The 19,831-nt window shown below is 43.0% G+C and overlaps 1 protein-coding gene across 9 annotated transcripts in view; it reads right to left on the reverse strand.

The window, feature by feature from the left end:
- DCP1A (decapping mRNA 1A) overlaps positions 1–19,831 on the reverse strand; it is a 61,534-nt gene that overhangs the window by 17,243 nt on the left and 24,460 nt on the right. For 5 of the 9 annotated variants that reach the window (XM_077993162.1, XM_001083504.5, XM_077993158.1 and 2 more), the window contains 3 exons: positions 15,374–15,440; positions 8,353–8,491; positions 6,321–6,434 (listed from right to left, as the gene is read on the reverse strand). In XM_077993162.1, the coding sequence (XP_077849288.1) occupies positions 6,321–6,434; positions 8,353–8,491; positions 15,374–15,381 (261 nt within the window). In that variant the 5' untranslated portion in view covers positions 15,382–15,440. The remainder of the gene's footprint in view (positions 1–6,320; positions 6,435–8,352; positions 8,492–15,373; positions 15,441–19,831) is intronic. The other 4 variants (XM_077993163.1, XM_077993155.1, XM_077993159.1 and 1 more) reach the window with 1 other exon arrangement.

The raw sequence follows: 19,831 nt of genomic DNA on the forward strand, positions 1-19,831 counted from the left end.
TCGATCTCCTGACCTCATGATCCGCCCGTCTCGGCCTCCCAAAGTGCTGGGATTACAGGCTTGAGCCACCGCGCTCGGCCTCTCATTGTTAAATGACACATGATTGTACCTAACTGGTTGAATTTGTCATAGGAGCCTAGGTGAGCAGAACATTCCTCTTCACACAAATCCCCAAAAGCTTCACAGTCTCTGCATTCTTTTCCGTTTCTGATAAGAAAAACTGGTTGCCCTCCTCTGGTAGCTGGGCTTATTTATTCATGAATTAACCTTCCATCATCCACAGAAAAGGTAAAATGTTATTCTTTCCTCATGCTTGAATATGCTTAAAGTTAGGATTCTGAGTTTTTTAATACTTCATGTAGATCAAGTGTTAGTCTGACCGTTTAGTTCGGGAAATGGCATTCAGCAAGCAACAGCATGTACGGCGCAGGACAAAATTATCATATTCAGCATCAGGTTTAATATGGTTCATTCCTCATCCCAGAGAATTGATGTTTAGAGAATTTTACACTTCTGTTTGGAGCTACTGGTCACTGTAGTGGGCACACTATAAGACAGGCATTATTCTTGAACATAGGAAGCAAACAAAAACAAAATACACTACAGAAACAATCCCAAGAAAAATTTAGTAAGTGAATTACGCAACTGAAATGGAATGTAATACTATCAAGGCTTGATAGCAGTACTTGCTCCTCAGCACTAGATGGCAGTGTTACTAAACAAACGTAGTATCTGCATGTGGCGGCTGATGATAAATTTAAGCTAATTTTAGTCAATCACATGGCTTCTGACAATATCCAGATCTCAGTATTTCATAAAATTTTGTCACTATAACCTAAAAAGTGGAGTATTCTCCCCAACCCCGAGACACAGTCTTGCTTTGTCGCCCAGGCCGGAGTGCGGTGGCACGATCTTGGCTCACTGCAAGCTCCCCCTCCTGGGTTCAAGCAATTCTCCTACCTCAGCCTCCTGAGTAGCTGGGATTACAGCACGCAGATCACCTGAGGTCAGAAGAAGTTCGAGACCAGCCTGGGCAACATGGTTAAACTCGTCTCTACTAAAAATACAAAAATTAGCTGGGTGTGGTAGTGCGTGCCTGTAATCCCAGCTACTCAGGAGGCTGAGGCATGAGAATCGCTTGAACCTGGGAGGCATAATCTGGGAGTAAACTGTGTATGCCACCACACCTGGCTAATTTTTGTATTTTTAGTAGAGACGGAGTTTCACCATGTTGGCCAGGCTGGTCTCAAACTCCTGACCTCATGATCTGCCTGTCTTGACTTCCCAAAGTGCAAAGTGCAAATAGATGGGATTACAGGCGTGAGCCTCCACACCTGACCAAAAGTGAAATTTTAAAAGTATATGAAAAAATGGCCGGGCGCGGTGGCTCAAGCCTGTAATCCCAGCACTTTGGGAGGCCAAGACGGGCGGATCACGAGGCCAGGAGATCGAGAAGACGATCCCGGCTAACACGGTGAAACCCCGTCTCTACTAAAAAATACAAAAAAACTAGCCGGGCGAGGTGGCAGGCGCCTGTAGTCCCAGCTACTCGGGAGGCTGAGGCAGGAGAACGGCGTAAACCCGGGAGGCGGAGCTTGCAGTGAGCTGAGATCCGGCCACTGCACTCCAGCCTGGGTGACAGAGCAAGACTCCGTCTCAAAAAAAAAAAAAAAAAAAAAAAAAAGAAAAAAAAAAAAGTATATGAAAAATCACAGAATAACACATCAGCACTATCTGTCCCTCTTGAGTTCTGTATGCCTACAGACTCAGTGCTGTTGTTGAACAGCTGAGCATCTATGGCTTGTCACACTCATTTTTCAACTTTCAATGGGCAGTGCTTTATGATTTTTTTTTTTTTTTTTTTTTTTTTTTTGAGATGGAGTTTCACTCGTTGCCCAGGCTGGAGTGCAATGGCACAATCTTGGCTTACTGCAACCTCCGCCTCCTGGGCTCAAGCGATTCTCCTGCCTCAGCCTCCCAAGTAGCTAGGATTACAGGCATGTGCCACCACGCCTGGTTAATCTCTTTTCTATTTAGTAGAGATGGGGTTTCACCATGTTGGTCAGGCTGGTCTTGAACTCCTGACCTCGGGTGATCCACTTGTCTTGCCCTCCCAAAGTGCTGGGATTACAGGCGTGAGTCACCGCGCCTGGCTGATTCTTCTTTTTGTTGTAGGGTTTTTGAAAGTGGGTCTCCCTCAGTTGCCCAGGCTGGAGTGCAGTGGTGCAATCTTGGCTCATTGTAACCTCTACCTCCTGGTTTCAAATGATCCTCCCACTTTAGCCTCCTGAGTAGCTGTGATTACAGGCGTGCGCCACCACACCCAGCTAATTTTTGTATTTTTAGTAGAGACAGGGTTTCACCATGTTTGCCAGGCTGGTCTCAAACTCCTGGACTCAAGGGATCTGCCTGCTTCCGCTTCCCAAAGCCCTGGGATTACAGGTGTGATTCACCATGCCTGGCCTTACAATTCTTAAGGCATTTTTTTCTGGTCCATTTCTTCCTTAGGGTCTCACAACAAATCTGCTTTAGGCAGTACAAGAATCCTTAACCTCATGATTCACAAAAGGAAGATGAAGTGATTCATGATTTAGAAAGGGGAAGTAGTAAGCCCACTGCACACTCCTGGATGATGATCCTAAATCCAGATACAGTAAAAATGGGGCATGGGAAGGTAGAATACAAAATTTGGTTTAAATTAATTATCATCTAAATATCTAAAAACATTTTGGATACATTGCTGATGTGAATGTAAAACTGTACAGACTTCCTAGAAAACAGTTTGGTGGTTTCTTTCTTTCTTTCTCTTTTTTTTTGAGACGGAGTCTCGCTCTTTCGCCCAGGCTGGAGTACAATGGTGTGGTCTCAGCTCACTGCAAGCTCCACCTTCTGGGTTCACACCATTCTCCTGCCTCAGCCTCCTGAGTAGCTGGGACTACAGGCACCCACCACCACATCCGGCTAAATTTTTTGTATTTTTAGTAGAGACGGAGTTTCACCATGTTAGCCAGGATAGTCTCGATCTCCTGACCTCGTGATCCGCCCGCCTCGGCCTCCCAAAGTGCTGGGATTACAGGCGTGAGCCACCGCGCCCAGCCTTTCTTTTTTTTTTTTTTTTTGAGACAGGGTTTTGCCCTTGTTGCCTAGGCTGGAGTGCAGTGGCATGACCTCGGCTCACTGCAACCTTTGCCTCCCAGGTTTAAGCGATTCTCATGCCTCAGCCTCCTGAGTAGCTGGGATTACAGACACCACCACCACCATGCCCGTCTAATTTTTGTATTTTTAGTAGAGATGGGGTTTCAGCATGTTGGTCAGGCTGGTCTCGAACTCCTGACCTCAGGTGATCCACCCGCCTTGGCCTCCCAAGGCAGTTTCCTATTAAACTAAAACATGCAATACCAAATGACCTGACACTTGTACTCCTGGGCATTTATCCCAGAGAAATGAAAATTTATGTTCACACAAAAACCTGTACATAAATGTTCATAGGAGCTTTATTTGTAATAACCCAAAATTGAAAACAATCTAGATGTTCTTCAGTTAAGCGAGTTGCCAAAAACAAACAAATCTGTAATACTCTCAGTAATAAAAGGTAACAAACTTGATACATGTAACAACTTCAGTGAAATGTTCAGGAATTACGCTGAGTGAAGAAAGACAATCTCAAGAGGTCACATATATGATTCCATTTATATAACATTCTTTTTTTTTTTTTGAGACGGAGTCTCGCTTTGTCGCCTAGGCTGGAGTGCAGTGGCGTGATCTCAGCTCACTGCAAGCTCTGCCTCCCGGGTGCACGCCATTCTCCTGCCTCAGCCTCCTGAGTAGCTGGGACTACAGGCACCTGCCACTAGGCCTGGCTAATTTTTTGTATTTTTAGTAGAGACGGGGTTTCACCGTGTTAGCCAGGATGGTCTTGATCTCCTGACCTCGTGATCCGCCCGCCTCGGCCTCCCAAAGTGCTGGGATTACAGGCGTGAGCCACTGAGCCCGGCCTATATAATATTCTTGAAATGACTTTATAGAACTGGAAAATAGATTAATAGTTGCTAGGGCTAAATGATGGTGGGATCGGGGAGGCAGAGGTAGAGGCAGAGGCAGAGGCAGAAGAGGGTATGAAAGGGAAGTCAGTGTGTTTATGAAAGGGCAACATAAAACATCCTTGTGGTGATGAAAATATTTAGCATCTTGACTGTGGTAGTGGATATACAAAGCTATACATGAGATAAAATTACACAGAACTGAATATACACACAAATAACAAGGGAAATCTGAAGAAGATGTGTGGATTGTGTCAATAACCTGGTTATGATATCACACTATATTTTGCAAAATGTTATCAGTGGGAAAATGGGTAATGGGTACACAGGATCTTTCTGCATTATTTCTGACAACTGCATATAAATCTGTAATTATCTCAAAACAAAAAGTCTACTTAAAAAACTATGGATTTTATTTGGTATCTGTTCTTTTATCAGACTATCAGTTATAAAGAGAATTAATTCAACAAATATTTACAGTGCTATATGCAAAGGACACAGCAATGAACAAGGCTCGTAAAACTGCCCTTCTTTCCTATTAAGAGACAGCTTAAAAACAAAATAAAAAACCAAAACTGCTTTACATGGCGCTTATATTTTGGTGGGCAGGAGACAGACAAAAAACAAAAACAGAAACCACGTTAGCTGGTTAGAAACCTTAGTGAGAAAATAAAGTACAGCAAGAGGATAGAGGTGAGGGAGGGTTGTTTTATTTTATTTATTTACTTATTTATTTTGAGCTGGAGTCTCGCTCTGTCGCCTAGGCTGGAGTGCAGTAGCACAATCACAGCTCACTGCAACCTCCAGCTCCCAGGTTCAAGCGATTCTCCTACCTCAGCCTCCTGAATAGCTGTGATTACTGGTGTCTGTTACCATGGGCTAATTTTGTATTTTTAGTAGAGATGGGGTTTCGCCATGTTGGCCAGGCTGGTCTCGAAGTCCTGACCTCAGGTGATCCGCCTGCCTTGGCCTCCTGAAGTGCTGGAATTACAGGCGTGAGCCACTGTGCCCGGCGGTTTTATTTTATTTTTAAATCAAATTAAATTAAGTTAAATTAAATTTTTGAGACAGGGCCTTGCTCTGCTACCCAGGCTGGAGTGCAGTGGTGTGATCAAGGCTCACAGCAATCTCAAACCTCCTGGGCTCAAGCGAGGCTCTTACCTCAGCCTCCCAATTAGCTGGGACCACAGATGCATGACATCACATCTGGCTAATTTTAAAATCTGTTTCTAGAGAAGGGGTCTCACTATGCTGCCCAGACTGGTCTCTAACTCCTGGCCTCAAGCGATCCTCCTGCCTTGACCTCCCAAAGTGCTGAGATTATAGACGAGAGCCACTGTGCCTGTCCAAGGGGTATTACTATTTTTTCTTCCTTGAGACAGACAGAGTCTTACTCTGTTGCCCAGACTGGAGGGCACTGGTACAATCTAAGCTCACCACAACTTCTGCCTCCTGGGTTCAAGCCATTCTGGTGCTACAGCCTCCTGAGTAGCTGGGTTTACAGGCATGTGCCACCACACCCAGCTAATTTTTGTATTTTTAGTAGAGACAGAGTTTTGTCAATTGGCCAGGCTAGTTTCAAACTCCTGGGCTCAAGTGATCTGCCTGCCTCAACCTTCCAAAAGTGCTGGTGTTACAGGTGTGAGTCACTGCGCCTGGCCAAGGGTTATTTTAAATAGGGTAGTCAGAGAAGGCCTGACTTATGGAGGACACATGATGCTTGAAGGAGGAAAGGGAGCAAGCCCTATCTGGGAGGAAAGTATTACAGACCAAGGGAACAACAAGTGCAAAGGCCTGTCCCGAGGCAGGAACATATCTGGCACATTTGGGGAAAGGCAAGAGAGCCAATGGGACTGGAGCCAGGTGAGCAATGCACAGTGACAGATGAGGCCTGGGGTAGAGGGGCCAGATAAGGCAGGGCCTCATGGGCCACTGTCATGATCCTGGCTATTATTTGAGTGAGCTGGGACACTGCTGGAGTGTTTTAAGCAGAGGAATGCCACGATCTGAGTTATGTTTTACAAGGATTACTCTGGCTGTTGGGTTAAGAATAGGTAAGAAGCAACCAGGGGGCAAAAGATGGGAAACCAGGTAGCAGGCTACTACAAAATCCAGATGAAACACAGTAACTCGGATCATGATGACCCAGGAGGATGTCATTATGTTGCTGCACGTATGAACCTTCACACAAGTGAAAAATCAAACTTGCACTCATTAGAACCCTTACTAAACGCTACTCTTTGTTACTTAGGACAAAGCTAGAGCTTTAGCTGTACAAACCTTATCTTGTGACCCAGAGGGCGTTTCTTCTAGAGTCTCAGTGCTTCCCAGATTGGAGAGCTGAGTGCTTGGCTGTAACCCAGGGCTGGAGATATTTGAGTCGCCCATCTGATTCTTTAAAAAGTTAAAAAAAAAATACATCATGTGAAAAAAAATTGCTATTATTTGGCTCACAAAACAGTATTTGACGTTATCAGAAATGATACTTTTTAAAAAGAAGAAAAACCAACCTCAAAATGTTTGCTCTGTACTCCAATGTAAATAACATGCAATACAATTTCTAGAACAATGAGCACCTAATTTGAGACAACAGTGTTGGCCACAACTATTATTTTTATCACCTTTTAAAGAAAAAGATAATGGTATTACTTTATCATATATTCTTTTAATCTTTATTTGTTTCTCCGAGACGGAGTCTTGCTCTGTTGCCCAGGCTGGACTGCAAAGGCGTGATCCTGGCTCGCTACAACCTCTGCCTCCTGGGTTCAAGCAATTCTCCTGCCTCAGCCTCCCAAGTAGCTGGGATTACAGGTGTGAGCCACCACGCCCAGCTGTTTTTTTTTTTTTTTTTTTTGTATTTTTAGTAGAGACAGGGTTTCACCATGTTGGCCAGGCTAGTCTCAAACTCCTGACCTTGTGATCTATCCACCTCGGCCTCCCAAAGTGCTGGGATTATGGGGGGCGTGACTCACTGTGCCCGGCCTGATTTTAATTTTAAATAAAAGCTAACATATGGTGAAATTAATTTTTAAGGTGTGTACCGTTCTATTTCTGTTCCTATGGGCATAATGAGGATACAAAACAGTTCTAATCATCCAAAAAAAATTCCCTTGTGCTGTCCTATTGCAGTCATGCCCTCCTTCCACTCCTGGCAACTAGGTCTATTCTCTCTCACTCTAGTTTTGTCTTTTCAACAGTACCTTAACTCGTTTTGCCAATTTGAAGCTTTTTTCAAGATCATCGATTAATAATTTAGTAGCTAGTATTATAGCAGAACTGTATGGGAAACAGTGCTTTTTCACATTTTGTTCCTTGAAGTTCTGGTGAGGATGAAACAGGCATGAAAGGAAAGCACTTAATTCAATATTTAGTGAAGAGTAAGGTGACAGTATAATTCCGCTAAAAGAAAGTTCAGCAGTAGAGAGCTTGTCTCACTCCAGTGAAGCGTGGGGGCTTTGAGGTGCCAAGTAAAATTCCAGGAGAGTTTTATAAGCATGAAATGCCCACTGCTTGCACATAGTAGATGGTTCATAAGCAGGTATTGAATAAATTAACTAATGTACCACAACTGCCATTTTATTCAACTTTTGGGAGAAAATTTTATCAGCTAATTTATAAACTAAAATGCAAAACAGAAGAGAAAGAAAACAGTGAATTTCAGAAAAGCCTCTCATTTGGGTAAAATTTTACCCGAATGAAGCTTAATGAAGGTTGTGCATCTACCACCAATTACAGACCATGAGCATACTTTTTAGTATTATGTGGTACAAACTATCAGAATACTTTTCAAAGCCTACACAAATTCCTAGGACCACTGAGGATCCTAACAGAAACTGCAGTGGTAAAGAAGAGGCACGAAGCTTTACCAGAACTAGCTGCTGCGAGCTAACTTCTGCACTCCAAGACCATCTTCTCCCATAGTAATCTTATAGGAGTAGAAAAAAGCATGGTAAATTTTCCTGCCAAAAACAAGTACTCTGGGGTAAGCGAGTTCTTTCCTTATGTTTTAGATTTAAAATTGTAAGACACACCTTTAAAAAGAGACACAGGGTCTCACTGTTGCCCAGACTGGAGTGCAGTGGCACAACCACAGCTCACTGCAGCCTCTGACTCCTGGGGTCAAGTGATCTTCCTTCCTCAGCCTGCCAAGTAGCTGGGACTGGTTACAGGAGCATGCTAACATGCTTTCTTTTTGAACTTATATTTCTGCTGGTCCTGGAGGCCAGCTTCCCTAGTAAAATAGTCTCCTGCAGACCTCCTCCTCTCCTTTTGGTCTTTCTTGGTCAGCACCCAAGTACCCAGAGAGCCTTACCCTCTCATACTCATCCTTGGCTCTGCTCAGCATCTCCAGGATGTCGATGGGCCTGTGGTCACTGCAGCCATTGGCTTGGCTGGGACTCTGTTTATCCCGCACAGCTTGCTGGGATCGCCGTGTCTCCTCTTCTACCACACTAGAGGAGAAGAACAAGGTTTTAGAAAGGCCTCTTAAAATCTGACCCAAGGTTTCTTTTGGTGTTCATCTTCCAAGGACACACTAAGAGTGTCACATGATGACATTATTCTTTTTATTTTTTTGAGATGGAGTCTCGCACTGTTGCCCAGGCTGGAGCGCAGTGGCGCAATCTTGGCTCACTGCAAACTCTGCCTCCTGGCTTCACGCCATTCCCCTGCTTCAGCCTCCCAAGTAGCTGGGACTATAGGTACCCGCCACCACGCCCGGCTAATTTTTTGTTTTTAGTAGAGACAGGGTTTCACTGTGTTAGCCAGGATGGTCTCGATCTCCTGACCTCATGATCTGCCCTCGGCCTCCCCAAGTGCTGGGATTATAGTCATGAGCCACTGCGCCCAGCCAATGACATTATTCTTGCAATATATAACACAGAACCTCAGTTACCTCATTTCAGGAATATATGACTTACCATTTCACCGTCTCATTAACAGTGCCAATATTTACCCTTCAGAAGGATAAAAATCAGAATTCCCTCCTAGAGTTGGCAGAGATGCATTAAAAACTCCACTAAGGTATCTCCCTTTTTCCCTTGAAGTATTTCAAAATCTAATTGCTAAAGTAAATAGCAATTAATTGCTATTTAGCAAAACTAATTGCTAAAGTAAATCTGAAAATGGACAATGCCACCAAGACACAGGAAGGCCGCATAGTTGAACAAATCCTCTGTGGAAAGTTTGGATTGACACTGGGCTAGTAAGGACAAAGTCATTTCTTGAAAATAGAGGTCCTGGTGAATCCTTAAAAGTTAATGATAACACTATAAGCAAATAAAAGGTTTCCCTTATTCTCCCTTTAAAAAACCACCAACTTAGCCTGGGCAACTTGGCAAAACCCCGTCTCTACAAAAAAAATACAAAAATTAGCTGGGCATAGTGGTACACGCCTGTAGCCCCAGCTATTTGGGAGGCTAAAGTGGGAGGACTGCTTGAGTCTGGGAGGTAGAGGTTGCGATGAGCTGAGATCACGCCACTGCACTCCAGCCTGGGTGACAGAGGGAGACCCTGACTCCAAAACAAACAAACAAACAAAAAAAAACCACACACTAAGTGGGTTTTCAGTTTTTAAGAACACCCTCTTCTCCCTTGTATAGAAAGATCTGAAACAATTACAGCAAAATGTTAGGAATTGAAAGCTGGGTGGTAAGCACATACATATTTTATTATTTCCTATATTTTTCTTCAAGCTTTCAAGCTTGAATAATAAATTTTAAAAAAGCAACTTTCTTTTTTTTTCTAAGATTAATTCAGGCCAGGCACAGTACTCATGCCTATTATCCTAGCACTTTGCGAGGCCGAGGCAGGAAGATCACTTGAGCCCAGGAGTTTGAGACCAGCCTGGGCAACACAGCGAAACCCTGTTTTAAAAACCAAAAAACCCAGCCTGCACAGGAGCTCTCATTACAGTGTGGGGAAAAGGTGGACAGAGATGGCTTTTTTATTTAAAAATACTGGGTTAAACAATATTAAATCGACTTTAAAAAAAAGAAAAAACAGAATCTTTGAGTTTTATTATTTTTGTAGAGATGGGGTTTGATATGTTGCCCAGGCTGGTCTCAAAACTCCTAGTCTCAAGTGATCTTCCTGCCTCAGCCTCCCAAAATACTGAGATTAAAGGCATGAACTACCACAACCCACCCACTGAATTTGTTTGTTTTACTTATTTTTTTATTGTACAGACAAGGTCTCATCATGTTGCCCAGGCTGGTCTCAAACTCCTGGCCTCAAGCAATCCTCCCACCTCAGCCTCCCAAAGTGCTGGGATTACAGACATGAGCCACCACACCTGGCCAGTTGATTTTTAAGCATGCAAAAATTTATTGTGATTCTCCAAGAAGGGCAGGCCTATAGATACTCTCAAATTTTATTTGATTATAGAATTTTCCTCTGAGGCAGAATTCCTGTTTGGAAAATGTGGCTTTAAGGTTAGTTACCTTATCTAGATAGTTTCTCCATCTAGATTTTTATAGCTCTTCATAAGACTATTACTTCTAAAACAAATGTAGAATCATGAATTTCATGGTAGACTGAAAGACTGGTATGGGATATGAGAATAAGACCAAACATGAACTGTTTATTTAATGCTCAGATATAGGTCACATTAGCCCGAATCCACCTTCATAAAGGATCTGTCACACAGCCTGTTTTCCACCTACCTCCTGACATGTTGCCTGACTTGGCCATGCTAGTATTTAACTTTTCCCTGACCCAGACTAGGATCTGTGATTCTGTGATTATTTTGGTTTAAAAGAAGAGTATTTCTTTTCTTTTCTCATGCCAAAGCCTCCCTAGTAGCTGGGATTACAGGTGTGCACTACCATGCCCGGCTAATTTTTGTGTTTTTAGTAAAGGTAGGGTTTCGCCATGTTGACCAGGCTGGTCTTCAACTCCTGATCTCAAGTGATCTGACCACCTCAGCCTCCCAAAGTGCTGGGATTACAGGCATGAGCCACTGTGCCCAGCCAGAACAGGTAATTTTATAAAGCTCACCACTGCTGAAAGCAGAAGCCGTCAGGGGTGGTATGGAAGGGACTCTCACATAAATGAGGCTTGGACTCTAAGGCCTCTTCTAACCAAACTTTATGAATAGCACCCATGCCGTTCTCCTTTCCTTTCAAACACCAAAACCTATCCCTAAGATGTCTGTAAGATCAGGAATAAAGCTTACTTCCATGAGTTCTCCAAAGTTTACATAGTCTATGTGGCCAAACATTCAAACAACATTTTATTGTTAAAAAGAGTTTCTGAGGCCGGGTGTGGTGGCTCATGCCTGTAATCCCAGCACTTTGGGAGGCTGAGGTGGGTAGATCATGAGGTCAGGAGTTCAAGGTCAGCCTGGCCAAGATGTTGAAACCCCATCTCTACTAAAAACACAAAACTTAGCTGGGCGTGGTGGCAGGCGCTCATAATCCCAGCTACTCCGGAGGCTGAGGCAGGAGAACTGCTTGAACCCAGTGGGGCGGAGGCTGCAGTGAACCGAGATCACGCCACTGCACTCCTGGGTGACAGAGCAAGTCTCTGTCTTAAAAAAAAAAAAGAGTTTCTGGCAGACTGGATTTCCTCTTTAGGAGAGTCAACATCTTCTAAGTTTAGTGGGTTTTCAACTCTGCCACCACTGACCAGAGAATATCCAAATTTAGATGATATAGGTCTAGAAGTTCACTCATTTTCCTACATAGTTTCTCATTTTTATAAACATTGTTTGGAGTAAATCAGTTTTTTACTTGGAGGATCTTTATTATATTGTGGCTGTCAAACAGTATTTAAAAGAATGGGCACTGATGGACACATTTATTTATATGTACAATATACTAACAAGAACTGTACTAGTATTTTGTTGTCAAATATGTAGCAAATGACAATAAAACATTGTAACAAACAGGCTTATGCAGGCAGATTTAGAACAAAGACAGATAGTCTTCTTTAGTTTTAGTGACCAGAAAGGCATTTATCACAAAGTTAAGGGTAACATACAGTATTCTCTTCAGCCATAAATAGGCCAGACACTTAAAACTCATTATCAACAGTTTCACCATGGTATTCTCAAATCACTATTTTTTTTTTTTTGAGATGGGATCTCACTATGTTGCCCAGGTTGATCTTGAACTCCTGGGGCCCAAGTGATCTGCCCACCTGAGCCTCATAAGTATCATAGCTGAAATGACAAGTAAATACCACTGCGCCTGGCCTCTCTAATCACTTTCTTTTCTTCTTCCTTTTTTTTTTTTAATTATTAAACAGAGATGAGTCTTGCTATTCTCAGGCCAGGATGGTCTTAAACTCCTGGCCTCAAGCAATCCTCCCTGCCTTGACCTCCCAAAGTGCTGGGACTACAGGCACGAGCCACTGTGCCCAGGCTCAAAGCACTTTTAGTAACACACCTGATTCTAGTCAAACAAGCTGAAAATTTAAGCAATTGTCCCTTTTCGGACATTTCTGGTGAAAGAAGCCTCAATGCTCTTCTTTTCCCTTCCAGCTTCCCATTTCTACTCCTCATCCTATTTCTGGGTTCAATAAAATATTTTTAGAAAGGCCTTCAGTCTTCAGCTTCATTTACCATTTGAAATCTTGCATTAGGGGTAACACTTGCCCTGATAGATAAATGGTTTTCTTTCAATAGTTGTTAGAGCTAAAAGAACCAGATCGTTTCACTCAGGGCCCAAATGCTCATTCTGTAGGAGAAAGTGTTTATATGTTAATATATTCCAAAGTTTAGAAAAAATTCTGGATTTCTGGATAACCATGAATCAACAACGCTGTGTCTTCTTTTGCTGCTGTTGTTGCTGTTTTTGTTTTTTTGAGACAAAGTTTCACTCTTGTTGCCCAGGCTGGAGTGCAATGGTGTGATCTTGGCTCACCGCAACCTCCACCTCCTGGGTTCAAGTGATTCTCCTGCCTCAGCCTCCCGAGTAGCTGGGATTACAGGCACGCACCACCACACCCGGCTAATTTTGTGTTTTTAGTAGAGATGGGGTTTCTCCATGTTGGTCAGGCTGGTTTCGAACTCCCGACCTCAGGTGATCCGCCCGCCTCAGCCTACCAAAGTGCTAGGCGTGAGCCACCGCACCCGGCCAACCCTGTGTCTTCTAAGTAACCACAAGTAAGCTGCCTTTGCTGTCACTTTCAAAGCTAAAACGAGTGATCATCAAATAATGGCTTTGTTGAAAAATGGTTTTAGCCGGGTATGGTGGCTTGTGCCTACAGTCTCAATTACTTGGGAGGCTGAGGCAGGAGGATCCCTTAAGCCCAGGAGTTTGAGACTAGCCTGGGCAATATGGCAACATCCCATCTCGAAAGACAAAAAAATTAAATTAAAAAATGAAAAACAGTTTTATCTTTTTTAAAAGTGTTCTAAAAACAAAGTGTCGTTCTAGGGAGCCAACATTTTTTCAAGTATAAGTGACTACAAGTTCATACAGAACGATGCCCTCGGGGTGTACAAAAGTAATAAACATGGGCCTGCCCTGCAAGCTCACAGCCAGAACAGGCAACAAAGCATGGGGCTGATAACTTCCGATCAGGACATGTTGGTAGTCTTAGATCATAACCTGGCCTTAGCTATGTCTGCCTTCTTTACAATGTAAATATACCCTGAACTGAGATTCTGGGTTAATTACTTATATATACTTTCATGAGTTTAAAACTAGGCTGTTAGCTTGGCACGGTGGCTCATGCCTATAATCCCAGTACTTTGGAGGATTGCTTGAGCCTAGGACTTTAAGACCAGTTTGGGCAACATAGTGAGATCCTGTCTCTACCCACATCCCAAAAAATTAGCTGATAGTGGTGGTGCATGCCTGTAGTCCCAGCTACTTGGGAGGCTGAGATGGAATGATCACTTGAGACCAGGAGTTTGAGGCTGCACTGAGCTGTGACTGTGCCACTGCACTCCAGCCTGCGTGACAAAGCGAGACTCTGTCTAAAAAAAAAACAAAGTAAAATAAAACAAAAATAAAATAAGATTAGACTGCTAAAAATTTAAGATTATTTTCTTTAAAACATGTAGATTGAAAACTGCAAGAGAGCAAAGGGAATTTTAATTTGACAGATGGGGATGGCGGAGCAGGGAGAGAGATCCACATTTCTGAGAAGATTCAGGCAAAAACTGAAAAAAAGCAGAAGTGCACCAGAACACACTGTCTACCTATTATAGTATTTTGCCCAGAGCTCTGTAGTCCCTCGGCCCCCTGCAGCCCCATGTCGTGGGCTTTCAGAATCCAGAATGGCAGTCCAGCAATATGGACAGGTCACACAAGGGCTGGCTTCTACAGGCTAGCCTGAGAGAGGACAATGAACTGTCCTTTAGAACATTAACTCAAGGAAAATAAATTTCTTTTTTTTTTTTTTTTTTTTTTTTGAGACGGAGTCTCGCTCTGTCACCCAGGCTGGAGTGCAGTGGCCGGATCTCAGCTCACTGCAAGCTCCGCCTCCCGGGTTCACGCCATTCTCCTGCCTCAGCCTCCCGAGTAGCTGGGACTACAGGCGCCTGCCACCTCGCCCGGCTAAGTTTTTGTATTTTTAGTAGAGACGGGGTTTCACTGTGTTACCCAGGATGGTCTCGATCTCCTGACCTCGTGATCCGCCCGTCTCGGCCTCCCAAAGTGCTGGGATTACAGGCTTGAGCCACCGCGCCCGGCCCGGAAAATAATTTTCTAAATTTCAAGGTTCTGAGTTACAAAATACCTTCTGGAACACAACCCATGAGTGGATTGGGGCCTGCTAAGCCTAGAGTCTGTGTCAAACACAAGTTCACTTAAAAGAACTAAACACAGACGTGTGTGAGAGCTCTCTATCAGGCTATCACATATGGTATCACTTGTTACAGTGGAAATCCGGACAGAACCTAAATCAGAGCCACTGTATATGGTTAGGCTGTACACCTGATACAGATATCCTCTGGAGCCAGGCAGTTTGGCAGCCCTAACCTACAGGTCCAACAGTAAGGTTCTGGTTAAATCATGATCTGTCTATACAGCTGGATACAATGCAGCTGTCACAAATACTACAGAGAAAGATCTAATGCCTCGGAAAAATGCTGTTCATATGAAAAGCAGTATATACAGTATGATCCTATTTTTGTAAAAAACAATCACACATATCTACTTAAAATATACATAAAGAAGACTGGAAGGAAACTGAAATGCACACTGGGAGGAGTAAGATAATAATTATATATATTTTAAAGCTTTTTGGCCTTTTCCAAGTTTTTGGCAGTAAAAAGAAATTGGGGAAATACATGAGTTGGTAGACTTACAAAGAGAAGTGGAAGGGGATTATTCTTCATTTCTCACATACCATCAGTTAAATTTATGGAGTAATATACTTACTCAGCCATGAGTTTTGCTATGCGGTGACAGTCATTCTTGTCATAAAACCAGATACTATATATCGACACTTGAAAAACAAAGGGAAAAAAAGATAAGAGGAAATGAGGTTTCAATATTTGGGTATATGTAAATAATATATTATCAACATGGAATGTCACTAAATGTACCGTCAGACCCTCAAATTGTTAATAGTCAATCTAAAGAAAACAAGTATTTCCTCCCTAAATGCTGTTTAATAAAATCAGGACAGTAAAACATTCAGATAAAAATTACACAAAATAGTTTTAGACATTATCACCAGATCTCAGTGAACCTAAGACATTACAAAATGTAAGATGCAACCATTAGTTATGTACTATCAAGCTTTGAAGAAAAAGGCTTCCAATTAAACTAAGAATCATATTGATTCTAAGATGCATTCTAAATTGATATTAAAATTGTTGCCAGGCGCAGTGGTTCACACCTGTAATCCCAATACTTTGGGAGGCCGAGGCGGGCGGATCACTTGAGATCAGGAGTTCAAGACCAGCCTGGCCAACATGATGAAACCCATTTCTACTAAAAATACAAAAATTAGCCGGCTGTGGTGGCGTGCCTGTAATCCCAGCTACTCGGGAGACTGAGGCAGGAGAATCGCTTGGGCCTGGGAGGCAGAGGTTGCAGTGAGCCGAGATCATGCCACTGTACTCCAGCCTGGGCAAGAGTGAGACTCCATAAAAAAAAAAAAAAAAAAAAAAAAAATTAAAATTGTTACAATAAAAAGCTTTCAAAACAAATGCCAGCTCTATATCCATCCTATGACTGACTGTTTACATGTGAAATGGACTGAGCTCAGTCTATGGCACTTCTTATCCCATTCTTTTTATTTCCAATATGGTGCTCAGTTCAAAGAAAGCCCTAAAAAAATTTACTGCAAGATAAATGAACTTTATTAAAGATTATAATATATAAAAGCTACTATAAATGCTCTTTGGATAAGGTAGAGTAGAAATCGCGCCACTGCACTCCAGCCTGGGCGACAGAGCGAGACTCCATCTCAAAAAAAAAAAAAAAAAAAAAAAAGGTAGAGTAGAAATACTGAACATACATGTTGAAACAGACACATGGATGGATAAGACCCATTGCTACCATGTGTGCCCATATGATGACACTCACAGCTCAGCACACTTTGCATCTCCTTAAATACTTACAATGATTCCCTAGCACAGAAATGGCAGGTATCATCATGCCTTTTTTAAAGAAACATTACAACTTTTTATTTTGAAATAATTGTACCTTCACATGCAATTGTAAAGAACAGACAGATCTCAATTGTTTCCTCCAATGGTAACATTTTACAAAACTATGGTATACTGTCACAGCCAGGATACTGACATCAGTCCAGATACAGAAATTTCCATGGCCACCAGGATCCCTGGTGCCCTTTTAGAGCCCACATCCACCTTGCTCTGGCCCCTCTCCTGTCCCTGACTCTTGGCAAATAGGAACCTGTTCTCTATTTCTACAATGTTGTAATTTCAAGAGTATTACATTATATAAATGAAACCACAGAAGTCATAGAAGACTGCTGCTGTCCATTCCAAGCTGGTTGTAATGAGATCCTCTTTGCTCTTCCTGCTCCACTGCCTTCATGGAAGGGAGACGCAGAAGTCCCCTGGTGGCCAATTATCATTAGTGGGGCTTCCAATCCTTGCCAGTTTTGCTGGGCTGGCCTAGTATTGCCAGCAGGACTCTCGTTCAGTCTAGGAGAGGAATGAGCCTACCTGGGCCACCTTCTGTCGCTAGGTTGAAGGTTAAGAAACACCAGGCCCCAGGCCCCCTTCTTATGTTGGGTAGGGGTTTGTAAGACACTTTGCTGCTGCTGTTCCGCCAGTTCTGGGTTCCTGACCAGATCGTCCTCCTTCTACCTTTCACGGTTCTCCAGATTGTCTGTTGTGTCATTTCCAGGTTTTATAGTTGTAAGTGGCAGGCAGAGAGAAGTCTATGCTACTCAGTTTAATTGGAAGTTTCATTTTGCATTTTTATGGATGGGAATACGGGTTAACGGAGAGACTAAGTAACTTATTAACAAATGAGAGAAAAAAGTCAGTCTCAGAGCTATAAGTAAAACTTGGGTCAGGCCAGGCGTGGTGGCTCACGCCTATAATCCCAGCACTTTGGGAGGCCAAGATGGGCAAATCACCTGAGGTCAGGAGTTCGAGACCAGCTGGCCAACACGGTGAAACTCCGTCTCTACTAAAAATACAAAATTAGCCGGGCATGGTGGCACGTGCCTGTAATCCCAGCTACTCGGGAAGCGGAGACAGGAGAATTGCTTGAACCCGGGAGGCAGAGGCTGCAGTGAATCGAGATTGCTCCACTGCACTCCAGCCTGGGCAACAAGAGCGAAACTCTGTCTCAAAACAAACAAACCCAAAAAACAAACTTGTGTCTTCTCACTCCTAGACCAGTTATCTTGTTACTACATTTTCATTGCTTACATCTCATTGCATTGAAATAACATTACATTTTTTTATAGAAACAAAGTTAGTGAGCTTAGTTATGCTTGATGATTAAAGTGACACATAAAAGAATACACAATTAAATTAAAAGGCACATTAAGAGGGTGCTATAGAATATAGGAAATAGGGCTGGGCGCGGTGGCTCAAGCCTGTAATCCCAGCACTTTGGGAGGCCGAGACGGGCGGATCACTAGGTCAGGAGATCGAGACCATCCTGGCTAACACGGTGAAACCCCGTCTCTACTAAAAAATACAAAAAAAAAACTAGCTGGGCGAGGTGGCGGGCGCCTGTAGTCCCAGCTACTCAGGAGGCTGAGACAGGAGAATGGACCGAACCCGGGAGGCGGAGCTTGCAGTGAGCTGAGATCTGGCCACTGCACTCCAGCCTGGGCGACAGAGCGAGACTCCGTCTCAAAAAAAAAAAAAAAAAAAAAGAATATAGGAAATAGAAGTGCTAGCACAAGAGATTTTAAATAAATCAAAAAATCATTTTTATAACTATTATTTGGCCCGGCACAGTGGCTCAAGCCTGTAATCCCAGCACTTTGGGAGGCCGAGACGGGCGGATCACGAGGTCAGAAGATCGAGACCATCCTGGCTAACACGGTGAAACCCCGTCTCTACTAAAAAATACAAAAAACTAGCTGGGCGAGGTGGCGGGCGCCTGTAGTCCCAGCTACTCGGGAGGCTGAGGCAGGAGAATGGCGTAAACCCGGGAGGCGGAGCTTGCAGTGAGCTGAGATCGCACCACTGCACTCCAGCCTGGGCGACAGAGAGACTCCGTCTCAAAAAAAAAAAAAAAAAAATTATTTGAATTTTATATTATCAGTATATATCGATTTAGCAAACCACTGCTATTAAAAGCTATTTTAATGGTCAATTATTTGTTTCACCCTAAATTAAGGCCATTATTCCACAAAAGACTTCATGACAACTTTAAAAGTTTCCTTCTCGGCTGGGCGCAGTGGCTCATGCCTGCAATCCCAGCACCCTGGAAGGCCAAGGCGGGTGGATCACCTGAAGTCAGGAGTTCGAGACCACCCTGGCCAACATGGTGAAACCTGTCTCTACTAAAAATACGAAGAATTAGCCAGGCATTGTGGTGGATGCCTGTAATTCCAGCTACTCGGGAGGTTGAGGCAGGGAGACTCTCTTGAACCGGGAGGTGGAGGCTGCAGTGAGCCGAGATCGTGCCATTGTACTCCAGCCTGGGCAACAAGAGTGAAACTTTGTCTCCAAAAAAAAAAAAAAAAAATTTATATATATATGTTATATATCATTAAGTATATAATGTAATTATGTAAATAATTATATATATAAAAGTTCCCTTCTCAATAGAAATATAATTTTGAGTCTACTGTTATTGCAGAGTTAATTAAAACATGATTGATACACAGAGCGAGTGAACGGCTTCATTTTAATGATTGAAGATCATGAACAAGAAAAAATCCTACCCTGTTTACAAAGGGCTTCTCAGGCAGGGAAAAACCTCTAATTACACCAAAACTGCTCTAATCTATGGAGCCTGTGTATGGCCATGTGTCCCACAGGTGGCCGCACTACCTGAAGGAAGTCCAGGCTTGCTCGTCTCTGAGCCTTCAACCAGCTAGGAAGAGTTTCCCATGTTTGGAATCCATTTTCACAGTGCCTCTTTTGTTCACAGAATGTCAAAGCACTGTGAGTGCTCCAAACAGAATCAAACTCCAACGAATAACAAGTAATTTTGGAATGTTTTACATGACGGTAAGTCAATAAATTCACTCAGCTTTAACATCTCAATGGAAGGAGCACAGAAGCAGCCTTGTTACAGAGATAATTAATAAGCATGATCTACTGCAGGGTCTTGGTTATGATCTTAGCTGCTAAGGCTTGCTCCAACTACAGTAAATCAGATCAGGGCTTTAAAAAGACTCCATATATGGCAATTACACATGACCACCTTTCTTGAAATATGCCT

The sequence above is a fragment of the Macaca mulatta genome, chromosome 2, assembly GCF_049350105.2.
Source record: "Macaca mulatta isolate MMU2019108-1 chromosome 2, T2T-MMU8v2.0, whole genome shotgun sequence".
NCBI classification, from domain to species: Eukaryota; Metazoa; Chordata; class Mammalia; order Primates; family Cercopithecidae; genus Macaca; species Macaca mulatta.